This window comes from Oryctolagus cuniculus, chromosome 1, assembly GCF_964237555.1.
Source record: "Oryctolagus cuniculus chromosome 1, mOryCun1.1, whole genome shotgun sequence".
In the NCBI taxonomy this organism is placed as follows: domain Eukaryota; kingdom Metazoa; phylum Chordata; class Mammalia; order Lagomorpha; family Leporidae; genus Oryctolagus; species Oryctolagus cuniculus.
Window position 1 is genome coordinate 55,383,674 of NC_091432.1, and position 24,816 is coordinate 55,408,489.

The following is a 24,816-nucleotide window of genomic DNA, read 5'->3' on the forward strand; positions in this document are numbered from 1 at the left end:
TCAGCAGGAAGCTGGATGGGAAGCTGGGACTCAAACCAGCACTGACATGGGATACAGGCAACCCAAGTGGCAGTATAACCTGCTGGGACCCCGCCCACCTCAGGAAGGGCATCTTATCTCAATGTTCTCAATTCTGTGTCTAATACAGTATACTTAGTATGTGCTGACTGCATTCATTAAAGCTCTTTGCAAATGGCTACATAAGATTATTCTTACATTGATGACTGAAAATAAAAATACATACTAGTATCTCTCCACAAACCTCAAAAGAATTACAAAAGTCTTGAGAAAGCGACCTTTGGCCTAATGCAAGTTATTCCAAATATCCACATAATTTCCTTATGCTAAATTTTCATATACAGAGGCTGGCATTGTAGCATAGCAGGTAAAGCTGCTGCCTGAGACACCAATGTTCTATATGTGTGCTGGTTCGAGTTCTGGCTGCTCCACTTCTGATCCAGTTCCCTGCTAATGGTCTGGGAAAAGCAGCAGAAGGCCCAAGTGACTGGGCCCCTGCCCCCATGTGGTAGACCTGGATGAAGCTCCTGGCTGTGGCCTGGCCCAGCACTGGCCATGGCAGCCATCTCGGCCATCTCAGAAGTGAACAAGAGGATGGAAGATCTTTCTCTCTCCCTCCCTCTTCTGCTGTCTCACCCACTCTGTAACTCTTTCAAATAAATAAACAAATCTTAAAAAAAAACTCATATACAAACATTACTGAGAAAAAACACACAAAGTTACCCATGAAAGTTGGTAAAGAATTTTATTACGTGGCTTAGGTAGGCTTTTGCAGTCTAGTAACAGAAAAGGGGTTTCCACACCTCATTCAACCTAACAAATTATAGATTTGTGATTTGTAACTGCATGGCTGCAGTATCACCCTCCTTTCATATGTACTTTGGTGCAAGAATACAGTAGATACCTCTTCCTCCAGAAAATAAAAATGTTCTCAATCTAAACTCAAAAGGGAGCAAAGACATTAACACCAAGTTTCTGCAGCACTTGGCCAAAGATTGCAATAAAAATCAAAACAGGATGCTGCTGAACACACAAAGGAGATGCGGGAGACATCTGTGCCGTTTCAGTCCGGTCTTGGTAGGAATGGTTTAGCATCTGCATTTACTTTTACTGCAGCTTTCACATATGACAGGTGGAACTGTACCACGATGAAGGACAGTCTCATTATCACGAGAGACTCAGATACTGGAATTGAGCACTGGAAATGTCTCTTGGGGCATAATATACAAACAGATAGGAAAAAAATTGCCTTAAGAAAAAACTTCACAATTGTTTGACTAAACATCCGAAACGTGTTTCTCACAGCTTTCATATATTAAAAAAGTTTCCTGCAGAGATGCTGTTTCTTTATGACACACAACCTAGTCGCTGTCATCTGACCCACGCTCTGAGCCCCGATCCGAAGCCTCGTTGTTGGAGCCCTCGGGTTCCGATTCGTTTCCGGAGCCTTGGCCAGAGCCCTCGTTATCCGATCCCCTCTCGGATTCGCGATCAGACTCGGCGCTGGGGGAGGCCGGGCGGGAGTCGTTCTCGGAGCCTGCCGAGCGGCTCCTCCCGGACTGCACGGACTCGTTGTCAGACTGCTCGGCCCCTGAGGCCCGCTGCCGGGACGGCCGCTCGCTGTCTGAGTCCTCGTCGGACTGCTGTCTCCGGGGCCTGCGGGGACTGCCCGCCTCGCTGCCGGACTTGTTCTGGTGCTCGTCCGAGTCGCTCTCCTCCGACGAGGCCCGTTTCTTCTGCCGCTCGTCCTCGTCCGAGTCGCTGTCACTGTCGCTGTTCCTGGGACGTCTGGCAAAGAGAAGGAAGGGTACTTGTCTGTCCTTACTAACAAGCTCACCTCTACAGAGGCCGCGCCAGGACCTCTGCTGGCCAGTGCCACCAAGGGCCGGCCCCTCCCCGGGCTGCAGGAGTGGCCCACCGCGCCTCAGCCCCCTACTGTCAGGGCCGTGTGAAGGGAGAAGGACGAGCCGCTCTGCTCCGCGGGGTGGTGGCACCAGCGAGTCTTGGCCGGGAGAGCCCCTGCCACCGGGACAGCTGCTCTGGGGCGGACACGTTTCCCCAGTGGAGTCCCTGCTTCGGGTTTCTGTGGGAGAAGTACTGACCCGCACAGAGCTTAGTCTGGGGGAGGCGAGGGAGGTGACACACAAGGACATCACCGCAGGCGGGCAAAAGGCTCGAACTGGGAAAGAAACCCAGGTATGCAACAGGTGACCCAGTCCACTCTGAGAACATCAAGAGTGATGCGGAAGGGGGCTCTGTATATGTGTGCAGGCCCAGTGGGCCCACTAGCTAGGACTCGGCTCACTTCATGTCACCTGGGCAAATAAGCACATGCACTCCATGCTGGCCAGGATGAAGGTTAAGTGAGGCAAGTGACTTAATAAACTCGGCCTTGACTTCGGGTTGGGTGTGGCGGCAGGTTGCCGCCCACACTGGGCCTTCCTCTCTACGTGTAGTCTCCACAGTGCTCATATTTAAAAGCCACACACTGCTCAGGCGTGATCAAACCAGCAGACCAGCATGGGGGTGAGGACAAAGCACCACCTTAGGGAAAGGCGCCCCAAATGCGTGTCCGACGGAGCTGTCAGAGGGAAGGGGTGCAGTAGACCTTACAGCTGCTTCTCTAGAGATCTCTCCCCCGCCAGGCCGGGCCTGCACCGCACCCTGTGCTCTCAACATGCTGACCCTCTCCCTCTGCCTCACCTCCGACCCCCAGGACGCTGTACTTCAATGCAAACACCTCTTCTTTTACGGAAATACATCTTAGACTCCTACCATCACCCCAACTCCAGATTAGGTATGGTCCCTGGAGCGCCGTAAACACAAAGCAAGCGTTAAACTTGTTCTGTTGTTATTCTCCAAAACCCCCCAGGGGGAATTTATGGGCTCTGTTTTCTTCCCTAAACCCCCCGCACTTCACGCATACAACAGATGTTCAAGTGTCTGTCGAATGAAGGAATAAAACAATGGCCAAAGAAGCACACGGTGCGGTGCAGGTGCAGTAGTGAGCTCGAGTCCAGGCCTCCACAGGGAGGCGGCTGGAGCCTGAGGGGAAGTTTTGGACACACAGTACCCTGTACCACCTCATCAGGTGAGCGGTGAGCTGAGGGAGAGTCGAGGCTCAGCCGCCTGGGGAGCAGGCCGAGGCGAATCCCACTGCCCGGGAGGGAGGACGGGGTATCCCGTCTCCAAAGTCCAGGCGCAAGCTACTCGCTAACACTTTTAGTCAGTGGCAAGGCAGTAAAAGGATTTGTCTCCTCTAGGAGGCTGTCATCTAAGAAACACCAGCCAGTGTCCATGAAGGAACGAGACTGAAGAACAGGTCTTCTTTGAGGGAGGAAGGAGTCGAAGGACAAAGTGAGGGGTGAGGACAAGATGTCTGCTCGGGCTCTAAGAAGCCAGAGAGAAGACATCTGGCACCGAGGCTATCCATCTGCTCCCTCTTATTAAAAGACAGGCATATTTTCCCTAGTGCAGACAGCCAGATTACCAACCACTTCTGCTTTACCCACAGCACTAGAGGGATTCCCCAAGGGAGCAAGTCCTACCCTTCGTCAGCAATCTTCAGTTTGTCCTCATCTGAAGAATCATCGCTGGATGATATTATGGCTTTGGATTTTATTTTTCCCTTCATTGAAGGAGGCAGACGTTCTGGCTTGGGCTGAAGAAGAAATGTGACACATAACGGATCAGGCAAGACTCTTCCATAGTGAAGACTTCCTGCTGAACTGGATCTGTACTACAACGAAACCATCAAGCAGCCTCCCAAAGGATGCCAAGCAGCACTTGCGCCTGTGGGAGCTGCGGGGAGGGAGGCCTTCCAGGGCAGGTGGTGGTCTCCACCTACGGGGCAAGGACAGAGCCCTGAAACTTACAGCCTTCTTCTTCTCTGCTCTCGGAGGACGGCGCTTTTTCGGTTTGGGGCCATTTTCTGTCTCATCGTCGTCAGACCCTTCTTCTCCCTTCGGAGGTCTTAGAGAACACCGAGAGAGAGTTTGTCAGCAGTCACGCAAGCCTCTCACCTCACACTACTCTGCCATCAAGACACTCTTCATTCTGAAAACCCCGCTGAGCAGGAACTGTCCTCGACAGACCCGACACTCCGCGGGGGCGGAGGCCGCGGCTCAGGACTTGGCAATGAGCACGCCGCGTGCCCGCGACATCTGCTGCCTGACTTAGTCAAGCGTGCACTCTCTCAGCACTCGAAGTTTGCATCTGGCGCTGGGTGGGGTGAGAGCAACTCTGTAAAAACACCCGCTCCAGACCCCCACATCTTGCCCCGTTCCTTCCTTCCCAACGACTAATTCCAGGCCTGCTGCTAATGTCCTCATCACAGCTTCAACTCCACAGGTCTGGCTGGGCCTGAAAGAATTTATCAGGTTCTTTCTCACACACAGCTGACCACGACCGGGAAGGGCAGCCTAAGGAAGGCAGCCGGCAGGGGCTCCTGGACACGGCAGTGCTACGTGAGGGCACGGGAGAGCTGCGAGAGGGGCAGGGCAGCCCTGACCGGGCAGTGTAAGAGGAGCTGCCATACATTCACATTCTGCGCACGCAGCCAGGTAGGCACTGCTGTTCCAATGCACCAGTGGGACTGGAGGCTGAGACTGTGTGCACAGCTGAAGCGCACACCTTCAGAGAAGACAGAGAGGTCTTCTCTCTCTCTGTCGCCTACATCTGCCAACAGATACCATGGTTGTAAAGACACAAGAGGGCCCCACTGACTGAGGACTGCGGAAGGGCATGTGCTCTGTTTTAGGGTTCCGGTAGGAAGCAGGAGCACACAGCATCACTGGGAAGATCACGTGATCCGGCTGGCAGACAGATTCAGAAGGTGAGGGTTTCTCCTGCTATTTTCACAAGGTTATCTAGGACACATTACGGATGGTACTACCTTCTCCTCTTTTTCTTCTTTCTCTCACCACCCTCCTCTTCTTCACCTTCTTGTTCACTACCACTGCCCTTTCTTTTCTTCTTCTTTTTGGAGACAGGTAAGTCATCGTCTGTGTCATCATTGACAAATTCATCAAACTCTCCTCCCTTCTTTGAACGCTAAAATCCAAACAAAATGAACTCAGTTATTTCCTGGAAGGTGGAGTGCGGCCGGAACTCTAGGGTATAGGAAGTTGGCACATTCTAGCAGCCATGTGCCAAGTGAGGGATCTTTTACTAAGTCACATGCAAGAGATGCCTGACCAGGCCCAGATGTCTACAACTTCTAATTGGGTTGACTGTCTCAACTGGTTAACACTGCGCAAAAGTCATCAACTACTCCAAGGCCATTACAAGGTAAAACGTACTTAGCTAACCTTGGAATGCACTTCTTTTTTTTTTCTTTTTTTGACAGGCAGAGTGGACAGTGAGAGAGAGAGACAGAGAGAAAGGTCTTTCTCTTGCCGTTGGTTCACCCTCCAATGGCCGCCGCGGCTGGCGCGCTGTGGCCGGCGCACCGCGCTGATCCGATGGCAGGAGCCAGGTGCTTCTCCTGGTCTCCCATGGGGTGCAGGGCCCAAGCACTTGGGCCATCCTCCACTGCACTCCCGGGCCACAGCAGAGAGCTGGCCTGGAAGAGAGGCAACCGGGACAGAATCCGGCGCCCCGACCGGGACTAGAACCCGGTGTGCCGGCACCGCAGGTGGAGGATTAGCCTAGTGAGCCGCGGCGCCGGCCGGAATGCACTTCTAAACACTGGATGCCATTCTCTGTGTCAGAAGACTGTCTCTTAGTAAAGGAGGAAGTCAAAGCTAAGGACTAGGGACAGAGGGAATGTATCAGATTCACTTCTGTCAGCGCCAGCAGGGGTCGTGTCTTACCCGCCCACCGCCACCACCTCTTTTCTTCTCTTTTGTTGCTTCGGTCTCGCCAGTAAACATAAGAATATTTTTGGTCTTCTCCACATATTGGGCCCGCTGTTCCAAAAGTTTCTTTTGCTCTTCCTTTTCTCTGAGACGTTTCTCTTCCTGTGAGGAAAACAAGGTAGGCGGAAAAAAAATCCCATCAAAATGTTCTTATGATGAAAAAAACTGAAGGCTACCATAATGAAAAAACTGAAGGGTTTAAAAAAAAAAAAAACCGAAGCACGTGTATGCACACACTTCTGTAATTCTAGCACACCTGGGAGACCCGATGGCACGAGGTACCTGCTCTTTCAGAAGTTTCTGCCTTAACAGCTCCTTTTCTTGCTCTTGTTTGGCCCGCAGCTCCCGCTCTTCCTCGTCCTGTTTGCGGGCTCGGGCCACGTGGTACTGCGCCTGGCTCAGCAAGTCAGAGCATTGTCTGGAACATGTTAGGGTCGGAGAAATATGAAAGTAGAAAGGACACGTTCTTAAAACAAACGAGAAATTCAAGAGCACCTGATTTTTCCTTAAGTTAACAAATCTGAAGCAGAATCATTAGATGACATCTGTGTGAAGCCTTAATTAGCAAGACTAATTTTCTTTAGCACGTTAGTTCCGTCAACTATGTTAAGTTCCCAAATCACAAACACCCTCTCAAGGCACAGCTTAACAGACTTCTAACATCATCTTCAGGTGACTCAAGAGAGAGCCAGGCACCATGCTGACTGGTGACACTGCTGACATTAGTGAAACACACAGGTATTTCCCCACAACTTAAGTTCTTGTACTCAATCATTTGTGCCAAACTCCTTGAAAGAAAACAGTGTTGGCATGGGTTAGGGAGTCCTGACGTGTGTGAAAGACCGAGCCTTGCAAAGCCAGCAGTCCCTGTTTGCTGCTGTGTTGCTCTCCCAGCCCAACCAGGCACTCGCCACAAACAGTAACATTACCTTGCTTCTGTAGCAGCAAGCGCCAAATCAAATCTCATCTTGTCACCCACTTTACTCAGGTAACTGAAGTATCTAAATGGAATGAGGAAAAGAAAATACTTAAAAGAAAGGGTCTAATTTAAAAAGCCTGTTAGATTTTTAATCTGTTCTACCAAAACAAACTGAAGAAAGGCTTATGTCTTGACTGGCTGATTTACATGGATGCACAGAATGTACAAAGGACTATCATCTCAAGAGGAAAATTACACACCCAACTCACCTAAAAGAAGGTTGTTATCAATAAGCCACTCACCACGTTTAATAAAAGAGGAGTTTAGCAAGACGGGCAATGTTGTTTAATACCATCAGTAAGCTCACAAATAACAACAACAAAAAAAATCAATTCAACCAACGAATACTGACTGAACAGTAAATTTATGAAACACGTCAGCATGGCAGCCAGGGCACTTAGGTCAGGAAAACACCTACACTTCACTAAGCAAGGAAGAAATGTTAAACGAGATTCAAATAGGTTGCATAAAACCTGAAAAGATGTCAGGTTTTAATCTCACCACACACCGAATTACTGAAGAAATACTATCAGGTTAAGTAAATTTTGAGCTGAGCTGAATAAACCCAGTAAGCAGTATTCTAGAGTTAAGAACTTAATCCTAGTTCAACGAAAACCAACATCTCATCAAGACACACTGGTATAAAAATAAAACAAGCCTAATTGGAATCTAAATTTCTCACATGAATAAAATGCCAAATCAAATTATTGTCAGATTACTGAAAAATCTAAGGCAAGCGACCAAGCCAGTCAGCCAGTTCAAAGGGTGGGGCTCCATAAGCCACTGGTGGCTGGATTCTGGCTGCAGTATGGCGCCACCTGATGGCAGCCATCTGCCTTAGCACAAATATGCCTAGAATGATTCTGATGGAGTTTGCTTTTTAGGGAAGAATCTTTCAGCACCTCTGGAGACAAATGACTTAAAAAAAAAAAAGCATTTCAATTCAAAGGTGTTCCCCACAGGCTTTTTACCTGTGCGCAAGCTCCAGTTCTTTCACAGCATTAAGAACTTCCTTCAGATTACTTTTTTCATCTTTCAGGACAGAGGTAGCTAATCTCTGTAGGACCAGGGCCACATTAAACATGAGAACCGTATCACTGGGCGCCACATGTCTAGCCTGCAAGTAAAAAGTAAACGCAGACTGTTAGTAGCTATGTGAAAACACAGACGAAAGAATTAAAAATACACAGTCCAGCACAGAAACGCACGGGAGCCCCAGTGAGCTCTCGCTTTTACCTTCAGCAAAGTCTGCTTGCATTCCTGTAACTTGCCACACTTGAACAAGGCCCGGGCCAAATACAGCACAACTTCGGTGTTCTGGTGCTTATAGAATTTCCGGAGGCAGTTTTCATACTACGAAACAGAGTGAAATCCAACAGGGATTAAATGGTCTTTTCATTTTGCAGCAAAACTTCAAGTGATTTTGAAGCTTTGTATTTTACCCTGTAGGGTTATTTTCAGAGAATGATTTTGGAAATGATTTTTGGCATTCATCTAGGATACATTTTCACAACATAAAAATCTGATCCTTAGAAAAACTAGACACTTGAAATCATTTTCTCACTTGAAATTTGGACCAACACTTAAAGAAAGAGTAAGCAGGTTGGGAAGCCACGGAGAATCGGTTTACTGACCACTTATTAAAAGTCACACACCCAGCTCCCGTGGGCATACTCTCTAGGACCTTGCTGTAGGATTGCTGGAATCTACTGGCATGAGCATGAGAATTCTTACTGTTCTGCTTCACTTTTTGGTAAGATCAACGCAATAAAATTGTTAATTTTGACATGAATATCACACTTTTTGACCATGGAACACATCTTGTCATAGGAAAAGACCAGTGTCTCTGATAATTGATTTGCATTTATAAAAGACAACATTACAATTTTGCAGATCAGGAAGGCCCACTTCAAAAAACACAACCTCTCAGGTTGCCATATGCAATCGCAATTCTGTGAGTCCCTGTGATCATTGCCCTTCCAATATTTTGAACACCAACAGTAACTCACTCTTTTTAGAATAAAGGTAAACCTCTTCCAAAAGCCTCATCTGGTCTTTTTCTACCTTACGTAAGAAGCTAGTTCTTTCTGACCATAATATAACCTGCAGGTCTTTTTACTTTTTAATATATACATGTATCTTTAAGATTTATTATTTATTTGAAAGGTAGAGTTACAGAGACAGGGATAGATTGATCTTCCATCCACTGGTTTACTCCCCATAACAGCCAGGGCTGAGTCGGGCTGAAGCCAGGAGCCTGAAATTCCATTCACGTCTCCCACGTCGGTGGTGGGGGCTCAAGAATTTTCTGCTGCTTTCCCAGGTGCATTAGTAGAGAGCTGGATAGGAAGTGGAGCAGCCGGGACCTGAACTGGCGCCCATATGGGATGGCAGTGTCGCAGACATCACTTGTACTGCACCACATGCCGGCCCCACTTTTTAATATATTAAAGATGTTGGGTGCAGCTTTTATTTCAAATTCAAGTACTCAGCAAATAAGATAACCACAACAAAATTCTACAGTTACAAAAGTTTATCCCTATGAAGTTTTCTTTCTTTTAAAAAATATTGTCATTTCAGCTTTCTGAAACTCTGCAGTTTCAAAAACCAAGCAAACAAATGAATACTAAATCCTGTTTACTGGGTATTCAGTAATATGCTAGGCAAGTTAGTGCCAAGTACTTTTCATATGGATCCTGACAATATTCTATAAGGTTAAGGTACAATCATCTCCATTTGAAAGGTAGGATAATTGGCTCCGAGAGGATGTCCTTTGCCCAAGACATGCAATTAGTGGCAGAACCAGGACTCACATCTCTGGACCACAAAGCCTGGCCTTTACATTATGTAATTACAAATCTCTGAATAGACACAGCATCAGAGAGATAGCAGACAGCTCCAAGACAGGGCCAGCAAGGTTAAGAAAACATCTGCTCAACAATGACCATGACATAAAGATATCTTACAAGACATTACCATCTGAACGGCGCTGATATATTGCTTTTGCTCCACATAGATGTGTGCCAAGTTCAGCCACACATCACTGATATCTGCTGTTGCTTCTCTTACTTGGGCAAAAACATCACGAGCTTCACGGAAATACCCTTTGTGGGCCAAAACAGCTCCTACAGGTACAGAAAGGTTCACATTTATGAATTCTCTAATCATAGCCAGTAAAACAATTAAAAGTCTTATTTAAAGCAATTATAATTATCTATTACATTTGGAGATAAAGTCTGATTTACAAATACTCCTTCAAAATAGTCATTTCAGAAATCATTATGGATGCTCACATCTTTTTTTTTTTTTTTAATTTTTAAATTTGTATTTACTTGAAAGTCAGAGACAGGGAGGACAGGGAGGGATGGGGAGAGACATAGAGAGGTTCTTCATCTACTGGTTCACTCCCCAAATGCCCAGAACAGCCTTAGCTAGGCTGAAGCCAGGAGCTCAGATTTCAACTCAAGACAGGAACACAAATACTTGAGCCATCACTTGCTACCCTACAGGGCGCACATGAGCAGGAACTTGGAATTAGAAGTGGGGCCGGGATGTAAACCCAGGCACTGACAGGGCATGCGGGCCTCTCAAGCGTGTCTCAGCCACTGCACAAACACCCACCCCTGGATACCCACATCTGATAGTCACCTATGCCGTTGGCAGCATACAGATTCTTCGCATCATTTCTGAGTACCTGCTTGTAGATGGCCAGAGCACGATCCTGGTGACGCTTCTCCTGTAAAAGGAAACAAGTCTTATTTTAAAAAATTCAAACAAGAACACAGAATATAAGGTTAGTTTAAAAAGGCAAAAAGAGATGACCTTTTCTCGATCTCGAGTGGGCTGATGCAAAGTTTGGAGCCACACATTGCCAAGAGCTAGCATAGAGTACGTGTCACTCTGTGTGGACGGCTGTTTTAATATCCTCTCAAATTTCTTCTGGCCTGGACCCCATTCTTGTTTTGCCAGATGAAGATTACCAATCAAAGACCAAGCATCGGGATGATCCTGAAACACACATACAATGAAACAAAATCTGTAATTATAGTTTGAGAGAGTTCAATCAACTTCCTACAAAGATGGTTTCTGAAGAGGTTATTATTTACATTAGAACAGTGGTTTTCCAACTGAGAATTGAGACCCATTAGTAGTGCATAGTTTACAGCCCAAGAAATACAAAAGAAGGGGAAAAAAGTAGAAATATCAGCCCACTGACCACTGGCAAGAACAAATAATGACTTGGAAGCTTTTAGCTGTTTATACATATACGTATGTGTACACTAGACTCTGAAGTGAAATCTAATTCTTACTGTGGGCCACAATCATAAGGCTAACACGAGCTCTCCTCTATTGCTAAAATACTGTGATGCCACAAGCTTTTCTCAAATGGGACTAAAATTCCAAGTGAGGTAAACTACAGAGGGTAAGGCATACACACCAGGTCACATTTGTTGACGTGTATGTGAAGGGATAGGACGGGGGAGGGAAGACGGAATAAGGAGGTAAATAGAAGAGGCTATGGCCCCTATTTATTCCATGATTAATTAATAACAGAGGGGCAGGTGTCTGGCCTAGTGGTACCACCTGCATCCCGTATCAGACTGCCTCGGTTTGAGCCATGGTTCTAGCTCCTGATTCCAGCTTCCTGTGGCTGTAGACCCTGGGAAGCAGCAGGTGATAGCTGAAGAGGTTGAGTCCCTGACACCCATATGGGAGACCTGGATTGTGTTCCTAGCTGCTGGTTTTGGCCCAGCCTGGTCCTGGTTGTTTTGGGTAACTAGAGAGTAAATTAGCAGATGGGGACTCTGTCTCAAAAAAGTAAAAAATAAAATTTTATTTAGTTATCTGAGAGGCAGAGCGGGATAGACTAAGAGTTCTCAGGAACTAGAGAGAGAGAAGAGGAAGGGGGGAGAGAGAAAGAGAGAGAGAGCACATAAGCACTCCTGTTTGTTGGTTCACTCTCCAAATGTCTGCATTTGAGGAGTGAATTTTAGGGCTGAACCAATGCTGGGAGCAGGAAACTCAACCTAGGTCTCCATGTGGGTGGCAGGAACCCAAGTACTTCAGTCATCACCACTGCCTCCTGGGGTCTACACTAGTAGGCAGCTGGCTGGAATCAGGCATCAAACCCAGGCATTCTGATGTGGGACATGGGCATTCTTAACCAGTTTGTCTTTTTTTCTTTTTTTTGACAGGCAGAGTTAGACAGTGAGAGAGAGAGACAGAGAGAAAGGTCTTCCTTTTTCTGTTGGTTCACTCCCCAAGTGGCCGCTACGGCCAGCGCGTTGCGGCCAGTGCGCTGTGCTGATCCGAAGCCAGGAACCAGGTGCTTCCTCCTGGTCTCCCATGCGGGTGCAGGGCCCAAGGACCTGGGCCATCCTCCACTGCCTTCCCGGGCAACAGCAGAGAGCTGGACTGGAAGAGGAGCAACCGGGACAGAATCCGGTGCCCCGACAGGGACTAGAACCTGGGGTACCATTGCCTCAGGCGGAGGATTAGCCTAGTGAGTCATGGCACCGGCCAACCAGTTTGTCTTGACTGATAGATCAAACCCCTATCCCACTCTTCAGTATTCTTAATATATAAATGGAAAACAACAACAACAAAACAGAGAGATGCCAAAATACTACAAATATGACAGCCATTAAAAGAAAGAACTGATTTACAGGGTTCTTGGAAAGAAGTGAAAATATTATCTCTCAAACCTAAACATTAATATTACTAACCTGATTAATCTGAAGAGCTTCCTTAAACCAATCTGAAGCCTCATAAAAGTTTCCTTTATCTCTGGCCATGGCTCCTAGGCGCAAATAGCCTGAAAACATGTATTTAAAAGGTTTTATGTTCAAAATGTTAGCTATGCAGGATCACAATTTAAAGTCATACTCTAGAAATAACTCTTTCTTGTGAAAATGTCCATACAAGAAACACAAAGTCCCAGGGGTGAAAAACATCCAACATCAGCCTAACAAGTTCAAGTGTAATTTTGTCATGTCTTACTATTTGGAATCTAGGATTTATCTCTTCCATTCCATTCTCAATGCTAGCACCCTGGTCCAAGCCCTTATCTGAAGCTATATTTTAAAAAGCTTGGCTTTGGTCTCTGTTTCCAATTTCTCTCCAACACATACCACTGCCAGTAGTTTTTTCTTTTCTTTCTTTTTTTTTTTTAATATTCTCCACATGAAAACTTTAATTCAAGAAAACAAACATATTAAGAAGTTATTTCCCACAAATAACTGAAACAAATCACAACAGAATAAGAACAAAGAAGGAGATGACAAATAACACTCTCTGTAGTATAGAAAAAAAGCAAGAATAGTGCTTTTAAATGTTTCCAAAGACTATGGCATAAAAGTTAATGTCAGATTCCCCCAAACAATTGGAATTAAACTTTCAATTATTTCTGTAATATGATTCTAGTTTTTACATTCACCTAAATCTAAGAACAATAAGTAAAACACAGACAAGTATTACTTGTAGTATCTAAGGAATGTTTAAAATTAAAATTACAGCATATAGAGAAGCTAAGAATCCAGTAATTTTTTCTTAAAAGGTTGCCTGTCATATGACACAAGTGGAAGCATGTGACTATGGGGGACTACTACTTACTAGTCCTGGATTCGAACCATGGTTCTTGCACTTCAATGTACAACACAAATTCAAATTGTTTTCTCTAGAAAAGGTAATTCTCTTCAAGAAATCAATAATGGCTCAGTGCTATCAAGTCAATGTGAATTCAGTTTGACATTCAACTAAAATCTGATTTATTTGAAATCAGTTTTGCATCCACAATAGCTCTATAGATGCCAAGTTAATAGCTCCTGATGCGACTAAGACAAAATAAGAAAGTATGCGAGCTCTCTATCTGTCCTCTCAAATCCATAAACCAATGAAAATTACTTTTTAATTAAAAACCTTTCATATTTTTAATGTCTTGGTTGCAAAAACTCAAACTGGGGCCTTTCAGTGTGGGGAGCAATCCGGACTAGACTGTTACTCGAATTAAGACTTATTCTATGCATCTGCTCTCCCACAATATGGCGTTGGGAGAGAAGTAAACAGCTTCCGCACAGCTGCCTCGAGTTCAACTAATGAGCTGTAGGACTTGCTCCTGATTGGAGGAGAGCAGCGTACTCGGCGTGTGGGCAGCCGAGTTGGGATTGGCGGAGGAGGACTATAAAGGAGGAGAGAAACGGCATGCACCGGGAACATCTATGGGGAACATCTAAGGGAACCCGTGCAGCCCCCGAGAGAGCCGGCCGGCGGTGTGCCGCTCCCCTGCGGAAGTGGGGAATGTGGCCAGGGGGAACTGCCCTTCCACGGAGGTGGAAGGGATAGTAGCCAACCCGGGAAGAACCAGCAGCAAACCCGGGGAGGGCCGAGCAGACGAAAGAACAGCGCAGGGTCCTGTGTCGTTCCTCCACGAAGAGGGGGAGCGACATAATGGTGCCGTGACTCGGATAGGAAACCTAGGACGGATAAAAAACTTAGGAGGGAAGAAACGGGAAGAACTAGGGAAAATATCGGAGAGAGAGACTAGCAAACAGCCTAGGGAAAAGCCGGACGAAAAAGGAGCCGGAAGAAGCTATTGAAAGCCTAGGCATAGACTCGGATACGGACTACGGGGGGAAGCTGGGAGAAATCTCTAAGGTGGAAAGCGAAGGTGAAAGCTAGAACAAACAGACTCGGACGCGGACTGTGGGGAGAGGCCAGGAGAAATGAGGGAGGAGTATTGTTGGAGGAAAGCTTGGGGAAACATACCGGGTAGAGAAAAATGTTAGGGAAATTGAAGCCGTGGGGGGCAGGCCAAGGCGGACACGAAAGCCACTTTGGGATTCTCAAGTTAGCCCGGGAATAGGGGGCGAAAAGTTGAAACCAGAAGCTGAGACGTAAGCCAGATTGGGATCCGTCTGATTAGCCCGGGGAGCAAAGGACGGGAAGCCAAATCGTGGGGCGGAGACGTACGCTGGGTTGAATTCGCCAGGCTAGCCCGGGGAACTTAGATTGAATGCTAGTGGCGGAGACGCAAGCTACGCTGTGTTACTCGCGGAAGCCGCCGCGTGCAGAGAGAGCACGGGGCGTGAATAGATAGGGAACGCTGGCGTGGCTGTGGTTCAGACGCGAAAGGGTTAAGCGTGGAGACCGCGGAGCGCTTCGCGAAGCCAAGCCGCGCAAAGCCGAGCCGCGCAGATGAGGCGCGGGCTGAAGCTGCGCGGAGCCGTGAAGCTGCCGGCAGCGCGAGGCGCCGGGAAGCTGCAGGGATAAGAGAAACAGAAGTTTTAGAACTAAAGTGAGAAAAATAGGAATGCTGGAAGATAGAAGTAAAATGGGAGAAATAGGAATGCCCGGAGATAGAGAAATAGAGAAATAAAAAGGCCTCCCTACAACACTGCAATGTGAGAGCTTGGATTCGGTCTGCCTAATCAAGTGAGGCGATGAGCACCTGCGGGCAGCTAGCAGCTTATGCGCCGCAGGTCACCGAAGACAGGCACGAATTAACATCAGTAAGGCTTCCCCACAATACAACAATATTAAGCTTGGATTCGGTCTGCCTGATTTAAGGCGGTAAGCGCCAACAAGCAGCTCGACCAGAGTATGAGCTGCAGGTCACCGAAGATAGGCACGAACCAACACTAATAAGTCTCCCCCACAATACAGCAATGAGAAGGCTTGGATTCGGTTTGCCTGATAGGTTTTGTAAACACCTGCAGGCAGTTCTAGCAGAGCAGAGTATGCGCTGCAGGGCACCGAACACAGGCACGCATCAGCGCCTAAAAACCTCCTCACAATGGCGAAGAGAGGACCCGGATTCGGTTTTCCTGATTGATAGGACTTGTAAGAGCCTGTGGCAACTCTAGCAAGTAGAGCAGAGTGTGTGCCGCGGGACACCGAAGACAGGCGCGTATCAACGCTAAAAAATAAAAAGAAAGGGGGATCTGTGGGGAGCAATCCGGACTAGACTGTTACTCGAATTAAGACTTATTCTATGCATCTGCTCTCCCACAATATGGCGTTGGGAGAGAAGTAAACAGCTTCCGCACAGCTGCCTCGAGTTCAACTAATGAGCTGTAGGACTTGCTCCTGATTGGAGGAAAGCAGCGTACTCGGCGTGTGGGCAGCCGAGTTGGGATTGGCGGAGGAGGACTATAAAGGAGGAGAGAAACGGCATGCACCGGGAACATCTATGGGGAACATCTAAGGGAACCCGTGCAGCCCCCGAGAGAGCCGGCCGGCGGTGTGCCGCTCCCCTGCGGAAGTGGGGAATGTGGCCAGGGGGAACTGCCCTTCCACGGAGGTGGAAGGGATAGTAGCCAACCCGGGAAGAACCAGCAGCAAACCCGGGGAGGGCCGAGCAGACGAAAGAACAGCGCAGGGTCCTGTGTCGTTCCTCCACGAAGAGGGGGAGCGACATTTCAGTAAGAATTTTTTCAAGGAAAAATACTTTTTCACTATTATAAGCACTGCAAAAATGTTTACATGTCATAACATGTCACCATAGTTATAAAGGTAAATCCAGTATCGAATATATCAGAGTTGTTGGAAGCCTAATAAAATTAGCTGATTCCACTGAACACAGCCTAGTAACTGAGTATGGTCCAACTGGGTTACCTGTTTCTTTTGAGCATAAATTATAAATAAAGCTGCACTTTTTTTGTCACAAATTTGTACAGAAGGGAGACAATCAGAACCCGCAAATTTTTTTTTACTATCAGTTCTAAGAAAGATGCTTTTCCTGCAGGCTAAATTTTTGCTATTGTGGGAATTTGGGGATTTTATTCCATAAATTCAAAATTCTTACAGTCAACATAATTCGGATGTTCTCGTAAGATGTTTTTATATAGTTTTTCTGCTTCATGGAATTCACACATTGCCTCATACAACCTGGCTAGATTGTATGACGTCGTAACGGAAATGGCATTATAATAATGTTCGTCATGCTCGGCTTCTGCCTTTGCACGATCCAGTGATGCCAAAAAATATTTCTAGAAGAAAAGCAAAGCACGTTGTTAAAAGACCTGGTCAACACGTCTTTAAAAGGTGTACACTGAACTTAACCAACTATTACGAGAGTACTTCTAGTTCCCTACCTTTGCCTCCCCTAGGTTGCCAAGCCGGAAATGGAGGGCACCCACGTTATTCAGAATCTCGGGGGGGACATCAGCCTGCACTTTCTCCTGAAGGATCCGCGTGGCCGTTCCATAAGCCGAAAGGGCACCCTGCATTTTCATGATGGACAGAAGACGCGGAAGCGAAGGTCAAAGACAAATACTAGGCCAGGCTCACACTGAAAACATCATGTAGGAGAGAAAAAACAACGAAAATACCTGTATATCAGTCTGTTCTAAGATTTGCGCCAATTCAATCCAAGCTTCCACATCATCAGGATACTGTTCTGTGACCTTCTTCAAATGGCCCTGTGATGAAGAGGAGCACTAAGCTATCACATTCCAACCACAGGTGGTCAAAATGCAAAATGGTGGCTACTTCACTGTTTAGTAAGTCAGCTACTGTTATCCAAGCTGGAACAGGTTCAGCTAACAACTCTGTTCCTGCTTATCTCTCGTAGCAATAACAAGAAATGAGGAATGCAAGTCTTGGGATAGCTAACAAAATAGCACAGATTTTTCAAATGTACCTTGGCAATATCTCTTTTTTCTTGATCTTCTGAGGCAGCGTAAAGAGAGCCAAGAATTTTCATAGTTTCATAATTATTCGGATAAGCTTTCAAAACTTTCTCAAAGCACTGAGATGCATTTTCTTTGTCACCTCGATAAATATACATTTGTCCCAAACCAAAAAATGGTAGCACAAAAGAAGATGAGGCAAACTGTGTGGCTTGATAGTAGTACTGAAAAGCCTGGTCATAATCTTCCTAAAAAACAGAAATGAAACAACACCATAACAGGTATAAAAGTGTTAAAAAAAAGACTTGAAGAACTGTAAATATTATAAATAAAACAACAGGACTGGATGCTTAGGAAAGTTTTAAAATTATCTCACCTGCACGTGGAATGACCTAGCCAGCTGATAGCAACTTTCAGCTTGCATAGCCTCTACTTCTGTATTATGGAATGCATGGAGAGCCAGGTGCTGGACTTTACTATAATCCTGAATGATACAGACAGAGAGTTAACTGGGAGAATGAAATTGAGTCTGCGTAGTTATTTCTTCTTCAACAGTGACACTTCATTTACCTGTAAGATCCATCTCCCCTACACGGTTGCCTTTGGGTCCTGTGACACTTAAACACCACAGAGCTTAGTCAACAGTTCCTCATGGAAGGCAGGAAGCTTCCACAGCCAGAGTAAAACATAGTGGCTAGCAGCTGGGTGACTTTAGACTATTAACTGCATCAAATTACTCAAGCATAAAATGGCAGTAAGATTACCTATTTCATAAGCCTGCTATGAAGAGTACCTAAATAAATACATGGAATACATTTTAAGCAGCACTTAGCATTTGGTAAGCATGGAATGTATACTAATAACGAACAACACAGTAGCTATCATTAATAAGGATTGATTTGGTTTTGTAGCTTTTATTTAAATTGCTATTAAACTAGCTTAAAGTACCTGGTTTCAAAATGGAAGATTACATTTTCATGAATATTATATAAAAACTTTGTCAAATCTTTTTTAAGATGTATTTATTGGAAAGGCATAATGACACACAGAGAGAGATTTTCCATCTGCAAGTTTGCTCCCCAAAGGCTTGTAATAGCTGGGACTGGGCCAGGCTGAAGCCAGGAGCCAGGAACTTTATCCAGGTCTCCCATGTGGTGGCAGGGACCAAAGTACTTGGGCCATCATCCACTTCTTTCCCAGGTACATTAGCAGGAAGCTAGATTGGAAGCAGAGTAGACAGGAATGAACTAGCACTCCAATGTGGGATGCAGGTGTTGCAAGCGGCGGCTTAATCTGCTGTGCCACAACCTTAGCCCCATCAATGAATTCTAGATTTAGTATCTTAATTAAAATGCCATTGCTTCTACAGAATTAGTGGCAACAAATATATCATAATCAACAGAAAAATGTCACAAACTCCTTGTTGCCCACATCTGTACATCCAAATGTTTCTGACACAAGTCCTCATGCTCGAGATGCAATGCTTGCCCATCTCATGCAATGCTATTACCACACCAAACTGCTAAGACTGTTTTCCAGATCTGTGCCATTCCCTTCAACCACCTAGTGAGTGCCTCCAAAACACCTGCACTTTCAGAGCTCTTCCATGTTGGTGAAACCCTCTCTAGACGCCTGATCACTTCCTCATTTCTTTGCCACAAGTGGGTGCAGACCTTTATTTTTACATTTGTTTATATGGCTGTGTTTTCCATGAAGCTGAGTTCCTTGAGTACAGAAACCATGTCTTACTCATTTCCACATCCCTATCAGTGTTGGCTATGGTATAAAGGGTCAATAAAAATGAACAAATATACCTACCCCAAGGTAAATAATTTGGAAAAGCAAACAAACTGATATTTTCAAGTTTCTTTCCAAGTTAAAATACTCTTAACTGCAGTACAGAAAAACAAGCATCAGAATAGAAAAGTAAATGACTTCTACCTTTTTGAAGAAAAAGTGATTTGCCAAGTGGTTCAATACCATAGGGTTGCTAGGGTCAATAGTATAAGCTCTGGAAAGAAGCTGGACACCATTTTTGATGGAATCAGCCTAAAAAAAATTGCAATCAGATGGAGTGAAAAACATTACTTAATTAGAAGTTTTTTAGTTTTCTTTGTAGTCTTAAGAAATAATATAACTTTAAAATTCAGAAAGTGAAATATAGCTCTTGTTTTAGTTATTCTTTATCAGGGACCAAAAATTTCAAATAGTGAGTTACAAAATCATTAGAATTTAGTTTTCTTAATTGTGGAAGCACCCTCCATTGTAAAGAACTCCCTGTCCTCTGATATTGGGTGCATATATTTAAGTCTTTTTTTTTTTTTTAAAGCTTATTTATTTTCATCTACCTGAAAGGCAGAGTGACAGAAAGTGAGAGGGAGAGTGAGAGCAAGAGAGAAAGAGAAGGAGGGGGCTGCTGCTTCACTTCCCAAATACCCACAATAGCCAGGGCTGAGCCAAGCTTAAGCCAGGAGCCAGGCACTTGCTCAGGACCTCCCATTGTGGGTGGCAAGGGCCCAAACACTTTGCCCATCATCTGCCATGCCCCAGATTGCATTAGCAGGAAGCAGGATGGGAAGCAGAGGTGCTGGGACTGGATCTGGCACTCCATTATGGGATGCAGGCACCCCAAGCAGTTGCTCACCCACTGTGTCACAACACGCACCTCTGATACCAGTTTTAACTATGATTTTTTAATTGAAGATTTATTTGTTCATATGAAAGGCAGAGTTATGGGACAGAGCGAGAGGGAGGAGGAGAGGGGAAAAAAGGGTGTGAAGGAGGGAAAGGGACTAGAATTGGGGGTTGAGGGAGCAGAGAGAACGAGAGAAAGCTTCCATCTACTGGTTCATTCCCTAAATGGCCACAATGGCCAGGGCTGGGCTAGTCTGGAGCCAGTAGCCAGGAACTTCATTCAGGTCTCCTACATAGGTAGCAGGGGCCCAAACACTTGGGCCATCTTCCGCTGCTTTCCCAGGCCATTAGCAGGGAGCCAAATCAGAAGTGGAGAAGTGGAGCAGCTGGGACACAAATCGGTGCCCACATGGGATGCCAGCATCACAGGCAGCAGCTTTACCCATTTTGCCACGATGCCAGCCCCTCCTCTTTTTATTTTCCTGTCAATTCTTACTTGCCATCTGCTTTATCAGTTTCTGCCTTCCAAGAGTCACTTTTGGTGTTACTGATCTAGCCATCTTCTTGGAGTGGCAGATACTGGTGGATTACTCCACAGCCATTTTGCCCTGCCTGCAGACTATGCAGCCTCTGTAACTCTTCTTCTGATTTCTGGAAGGACACCTCCTTATCCTCTTTGCCAACACCAAAGAATGAATCGTAATTAACCAGTTGAGATAATCTACTCCCTTTCTCTGGAAACTGGCCTTATGTGCTGATCCTCAGCTGAGGACAATGTCACTTTTGATTATCAAAAATCAGGGTGGTGGTGGTGGGGATGTGCTACTGGCATTTAATGGGAAGAAGCCAGAGATGCTGCAATACATTCAATGGATAGGATAATTTCCCACAACAAAAGATGTAGCCTCAAGTGCCAATAGTATTGAGGCTGAGAAACACTGGAAACCTTGCTTTGCAGAATTACTATATGAAGGAGAGAATGACGGGGAGCTTCCTTCTCAGTGTAACAGGGAGTTTCTCAAAGAGAAAGCCTCTTATCCCTTCCTCCTCTCCGCCCATATATGACTACATAATGAGAAGCCTGAGATGCAGCAGCCATCTGGCGACTATGAGGTGACAGACAAGGATGAAGAAAGACACACATTAAAGAAAGAAGGAAAGATAAAACCCTAGATCTGATGATGCTGAGGTGCCAAATCTGAGACCTTAGACATTTGGTTTAACAAACAATAAAAATCATTATGTTATGGGTTGTGTTCTTGTTCTTTGCAATTCTTTAAAGTATTCCAAACTGGCATACAGCTCTATAATCCCTTAGCTGAAATTAAGAAATCCAAAAAGCTCTAGAAAACAATATTTTTCTTTTTGAATCTTGGAGCAAACTCATTTAGTGGCAACACTTTCCCTAAATTGTCATGCTAACCTACAGGGTGTGAAAAGTCACTCACCTTGCCACAGACCTGTTTGCTTTGGGGATGGTGCCCCAATAATGGGGGTGCTGACATCATACCGTATAGGCACCATGTTAACTTTCTATCATCTGAAATCTTTCATTTCTAAGACATAAGTAGCTCTAAGAACTTCAGATAAGGGACTGTGGGCCTTATCAGTCAGTCAGGAATGAGACACTTTTTCAGTTACATACCTCTTTATTGTTGAGTTCTAGAACAGCCAGTCCAACCAATGCTCCCACACATTTGGAATTGAGTTCCAGGGCTCTGCTGAATGCCAGACGGGCTTTCTCTAGTTTGTTAAGTTTCACAAAGCAATGGCCCATCCCTAAACGAACTTCCGCTAAATAAATAAAGTCAATCTGTCAAGCTAGAGTATTTTTAGGGTTCAAGTCAATTATAAAAATGCTTACACATTTTCCATTTCTGGGTTGCAAAATCTCCAAGATTAACCTCAGTGTACACCCTAAAATCTTTTGGCTTTCCACAAATTTGCCTTCACTGGAGGTTAGATGCACCCCTATCTCCTTTCATGGATGCCTCTCACACCACAGAACAGAACACCTGTAATACTATTTTTCTTGTCTTTTAACACCTCTGCTATACCAGACCTTCAATTTCTCAGAGAACAAAGTTCCAGTCAGACCTTCAATATTGTGATTGATTACAGGCACACTGTCATCCCCTTCAGAGCTATGCCGGCACATGCAGCCTCATCTCAAAGCCATGCCCAAACACAAACCTGTCCCTGAGGCCAGTCTGTCCACTGAACAATGGATGCTCTCTCCTCTACTGGCAGGCACTACTTCAATAATCCTGTCCTGTTTTTCCTGCATTGTAAAAGGGTGCTCCTCTACTGGATCATATTCATTCACATAAGTTTTCTCCCATCTCATAGAAAATCCTCATGATTTCATTTTCCTTTCCAGTTGCCAACCCATCTCCTTTTCCTTGACAGCAAAATTCCTTCAGAGATCCAGCTACACTTGTTGCCTCTGATTCCTTTCCTTCCATTTTCTCTTGCATTCACTCTAATGAGGCTCTCCCTTGCACTGTTCCAGTAGAACTGCCTTGATCAAGGTCACTGATGATGTGCATGCTGCTAAACGCAATGATCAATTCTGTCTGTTTAACTAGGGTGTGCCTTCAGAATTTGACAGTCACCTGCTCCTAGAAACGTTTTCCACCTGGCTTCTCCCCGTAGTTCTGGCTGCTGCTTTGCAGGCTCCTTTGCTGATTCCTTGCTGTTCTCCAACTCCCTAACCACTACTGTGCTCCAGGGCTCTGTGCCTGGGTCCCTTTTCTACCCACAGGTTCCTCTGTTAACCTCATGCCCCGTTGTGGCCTTAAGCACCATCCACAGGGTGATGGCTTCCAAATCAACTACTTCAGCCCGATCCATTTCCTGAGCTCCAGCACTTCTGATCTCTTCTTGTAGGTCTAAAAGGCATTTCAAACTTTTCCTGTCTAAAACAAGTTCTTCAAATGTAGTAAAATTTTCAGCACTCTTCCAACTGCTTAGGCAAAGAACTTATCTCTATTTGTCTCATATATCACTTCTACTCTATCAGCTCTCCCTTTAAAATCTATTTCGAATCTGACCACGTGTACCACTGCCACTCTCCCCACTCTGGTTAGAGCCACAGTCTGTGGCCTGAAGGACTGCAACAGCCGTCCCCCTGCTCTCCCTACTTCAGCCCTTGCCCCTCACTCCCCACTCTTCTAGAAGTGCCGATGACCCAGGTCAGGTCGTGTTCCTCTGCCCCAAGCCCTCCAATGGCTTCCCATCTCCACCAGAGTAGAAGCTGAAGCCCTGTAATAATCTACGATGCCTGACATGACGAGTTCCCCATGGGGGTTTTGATCCCATTTCTTGCCCCTCTTCTCTCTCCAGACTTGCTGGCCTCCTCAGTAGTCCTCACCCTTGGCGGGCACACTCCTTCCTCAGGGTCCTTACATCTCCTCTGCTTGCTCACTCTGGGAATGGTCTCCTCCCATGTATCTGCACAGCTCTGAAGTTGTTCAGTCTACTCAAATAGCACCATCTCTGATGCATTTCCCTGGTCACCCTTTCTAACTCGAAAGCTTCTCACAGCTCTCTCCAGCTTTCTTCTTCTCCTTAGCCCTTGCTACTAGCTTACATAGGATATAACTGACTCATCTTCCCCACTGCAAAGTGATTTCATGAAGGCAAAGACTTTTGTCTCCTTGGTTCACTTCTGCATTCCCAAGGTCTACTGCGGTGCATGGCACGTCACTGGTACGCAATAAAAATTCACTAAATGAATGAAATTTTGCAAAGAAAAATAGTACAGAGCAAAAAGCTTACAATTTGATCTCCTATCCAGCTTTTGAATCAAACAAAACACCAGAAAATCTTGATTCCATCATTTCAATAATCCAAGTGTCTTTTCACAACTAACTTCACAAGCAACTGCCAAATTCTCAATATTTTAAGTTGGGTCACACACAGCTTAGATCTAAAATAAAGTTCTTCTCTCACCTGGACATCCTGGGTTGGTACGCAAGGCTTTCTTATAATAAGCAAGAGCTCCTCTGTAATCCTTCTTGTTAAAAGAAATGCAGGCTTTGCCTGTAATGGTTTTTAAAAATAAACACATACTCTTATTACAGAACACAAGTCTACTATTCTTTACACTAACTCACTTAAATTAAGTACATCTCTTGCTAAGAAATACTTGAAACTAATAAACACATTTTCATATTAAATCTTCATTTTCCATAAGGGCATGTCAGTTTATGAGCAAAAATAAAAGTTCCTTTCTTTATATAAAATATTATAAAGTAATGATCAAAATGGCTTGGTATTGTCTAAGGAGAGATTGCTTAGTGACCCTCTAGAAATGGATAATAAATTATTCTTTTATTTCTGCAATTTCAAAAAAAGGAAAACTCTTAAGATGGTTGTCAAGATCACTTACCAAGAAGGGCTGGAATATTATTTGGAGACTGGTTGAGTACAAAATGAAACTGTGCATCAGCTTGATCCATTTTGTCACCTTCAAGGAGACAGAAACAGGCTCTTCCCAACAAATGGTTCTGTAAAGCAAATCTTAGATGTTACTAAAACTAATATCACTTACCATTACTGTGTACCACCAAACTGAAAACCATATAGGAAGGAGGTAGAGTGTAATTCAAAGTTTTCTGTCAATTGTAATGTGTTTAAACCACCAATACACTTCTTAGTTACAAAATGAGAAATTATCCTGAAATCCAACTTTCCT

General features: G+C 45.2%; 1 protein-coding gene across 1 annotated transcript in view; it reads right to left on the bottom strand.

Annotated features, from left to right (window-relative positions):
* Window positions 1-744: 744 nt before the first annotated feature.
* The window catches only part of CTR9 (CTR9 homolog, Paf1/RNA polymerase II complex component), a 29,484-nt gene continuing 5,412 nt past the window's right edge, over window positions 745-24,816 (bottom strand). The window contains exons 4-25 of the mRNA XM_002708814.5: window positions 24,511-24,628; window positions 24,072-24,161; window positions 21,763-21,911; window positions 19,425-19,532; window positions 17,860-17,967; window positions 17,495-17,731; window positions 17,184-17,273; window positions 16,947-17,075; window positions 16,658-16,841; window positions 12,582-12,670; window positions 10,678-10,863; window positions 10,504-10,591; window positions 9,832-9,980; window positions 8,092-8,208; window positions 7,827-7,972; window positions 6,806-6,877; window positions 6,159-6,294; window positions 5,832-5,978; window positions 4,913-5,070; window positions 3,894-3,990; window positions 3,567-3,679; window positions 745-1,806 (exon numbers count right to left, since the gene is read on the bottom strand). Coding sequence (XP_002708860.1) covers window positions 1,380-1,806; window positions 3,567-3,679; window positions 3,894-3,990; window positions 4,913-5,070; window positions 5,832-5,978; window positions 6,159-6,294; window positions 6,806-6,877; window positions 7,827-7,972; window positions 8,092-8,208; window positions 9,832-9,980; window positions 10,504-10,591; window positions 10,678-10,863; window positions 12,582-12,670; window positions 16,658-16,841; window positions 16,947-17,075; window positions 17,184-17,273; window positions 17,495-17,731; window positions 17,860-17,967; window positions 19,425-19,532; window positions 21,763-21,911; window positions 24,072-24,161; window positions 24,511-24,628 — 3,138 coding nt within the window. The 3' untranslated portion in view covers window positions 745-1,379. The remainder of the gene's footprint in view (window positions 1,807-3,566; window positions 3,680-3,893; window positions 3,991-4,912; window positions 5,071-5,831; window positions 5,979-6,158; window positions 6,295-6,805; window positions 6,878-7,826; window positions 7,973-8,091; window positions 8,209-9,831; window positions 9,981-10,503; window positions 10,592-10,677; window positions 10,864-12,581; window positions 12,671-16,657; window positions 16,842-16,946; window positions 17,076-17,183; window positions 17,274-17,494; window positions 17,732-17,859; window positions 17,968-19,424; window positions 19,533-21,762; window positions 21,912-24,071; window positions 24,162-24,510; window positions 24,629-24,816) is intronic.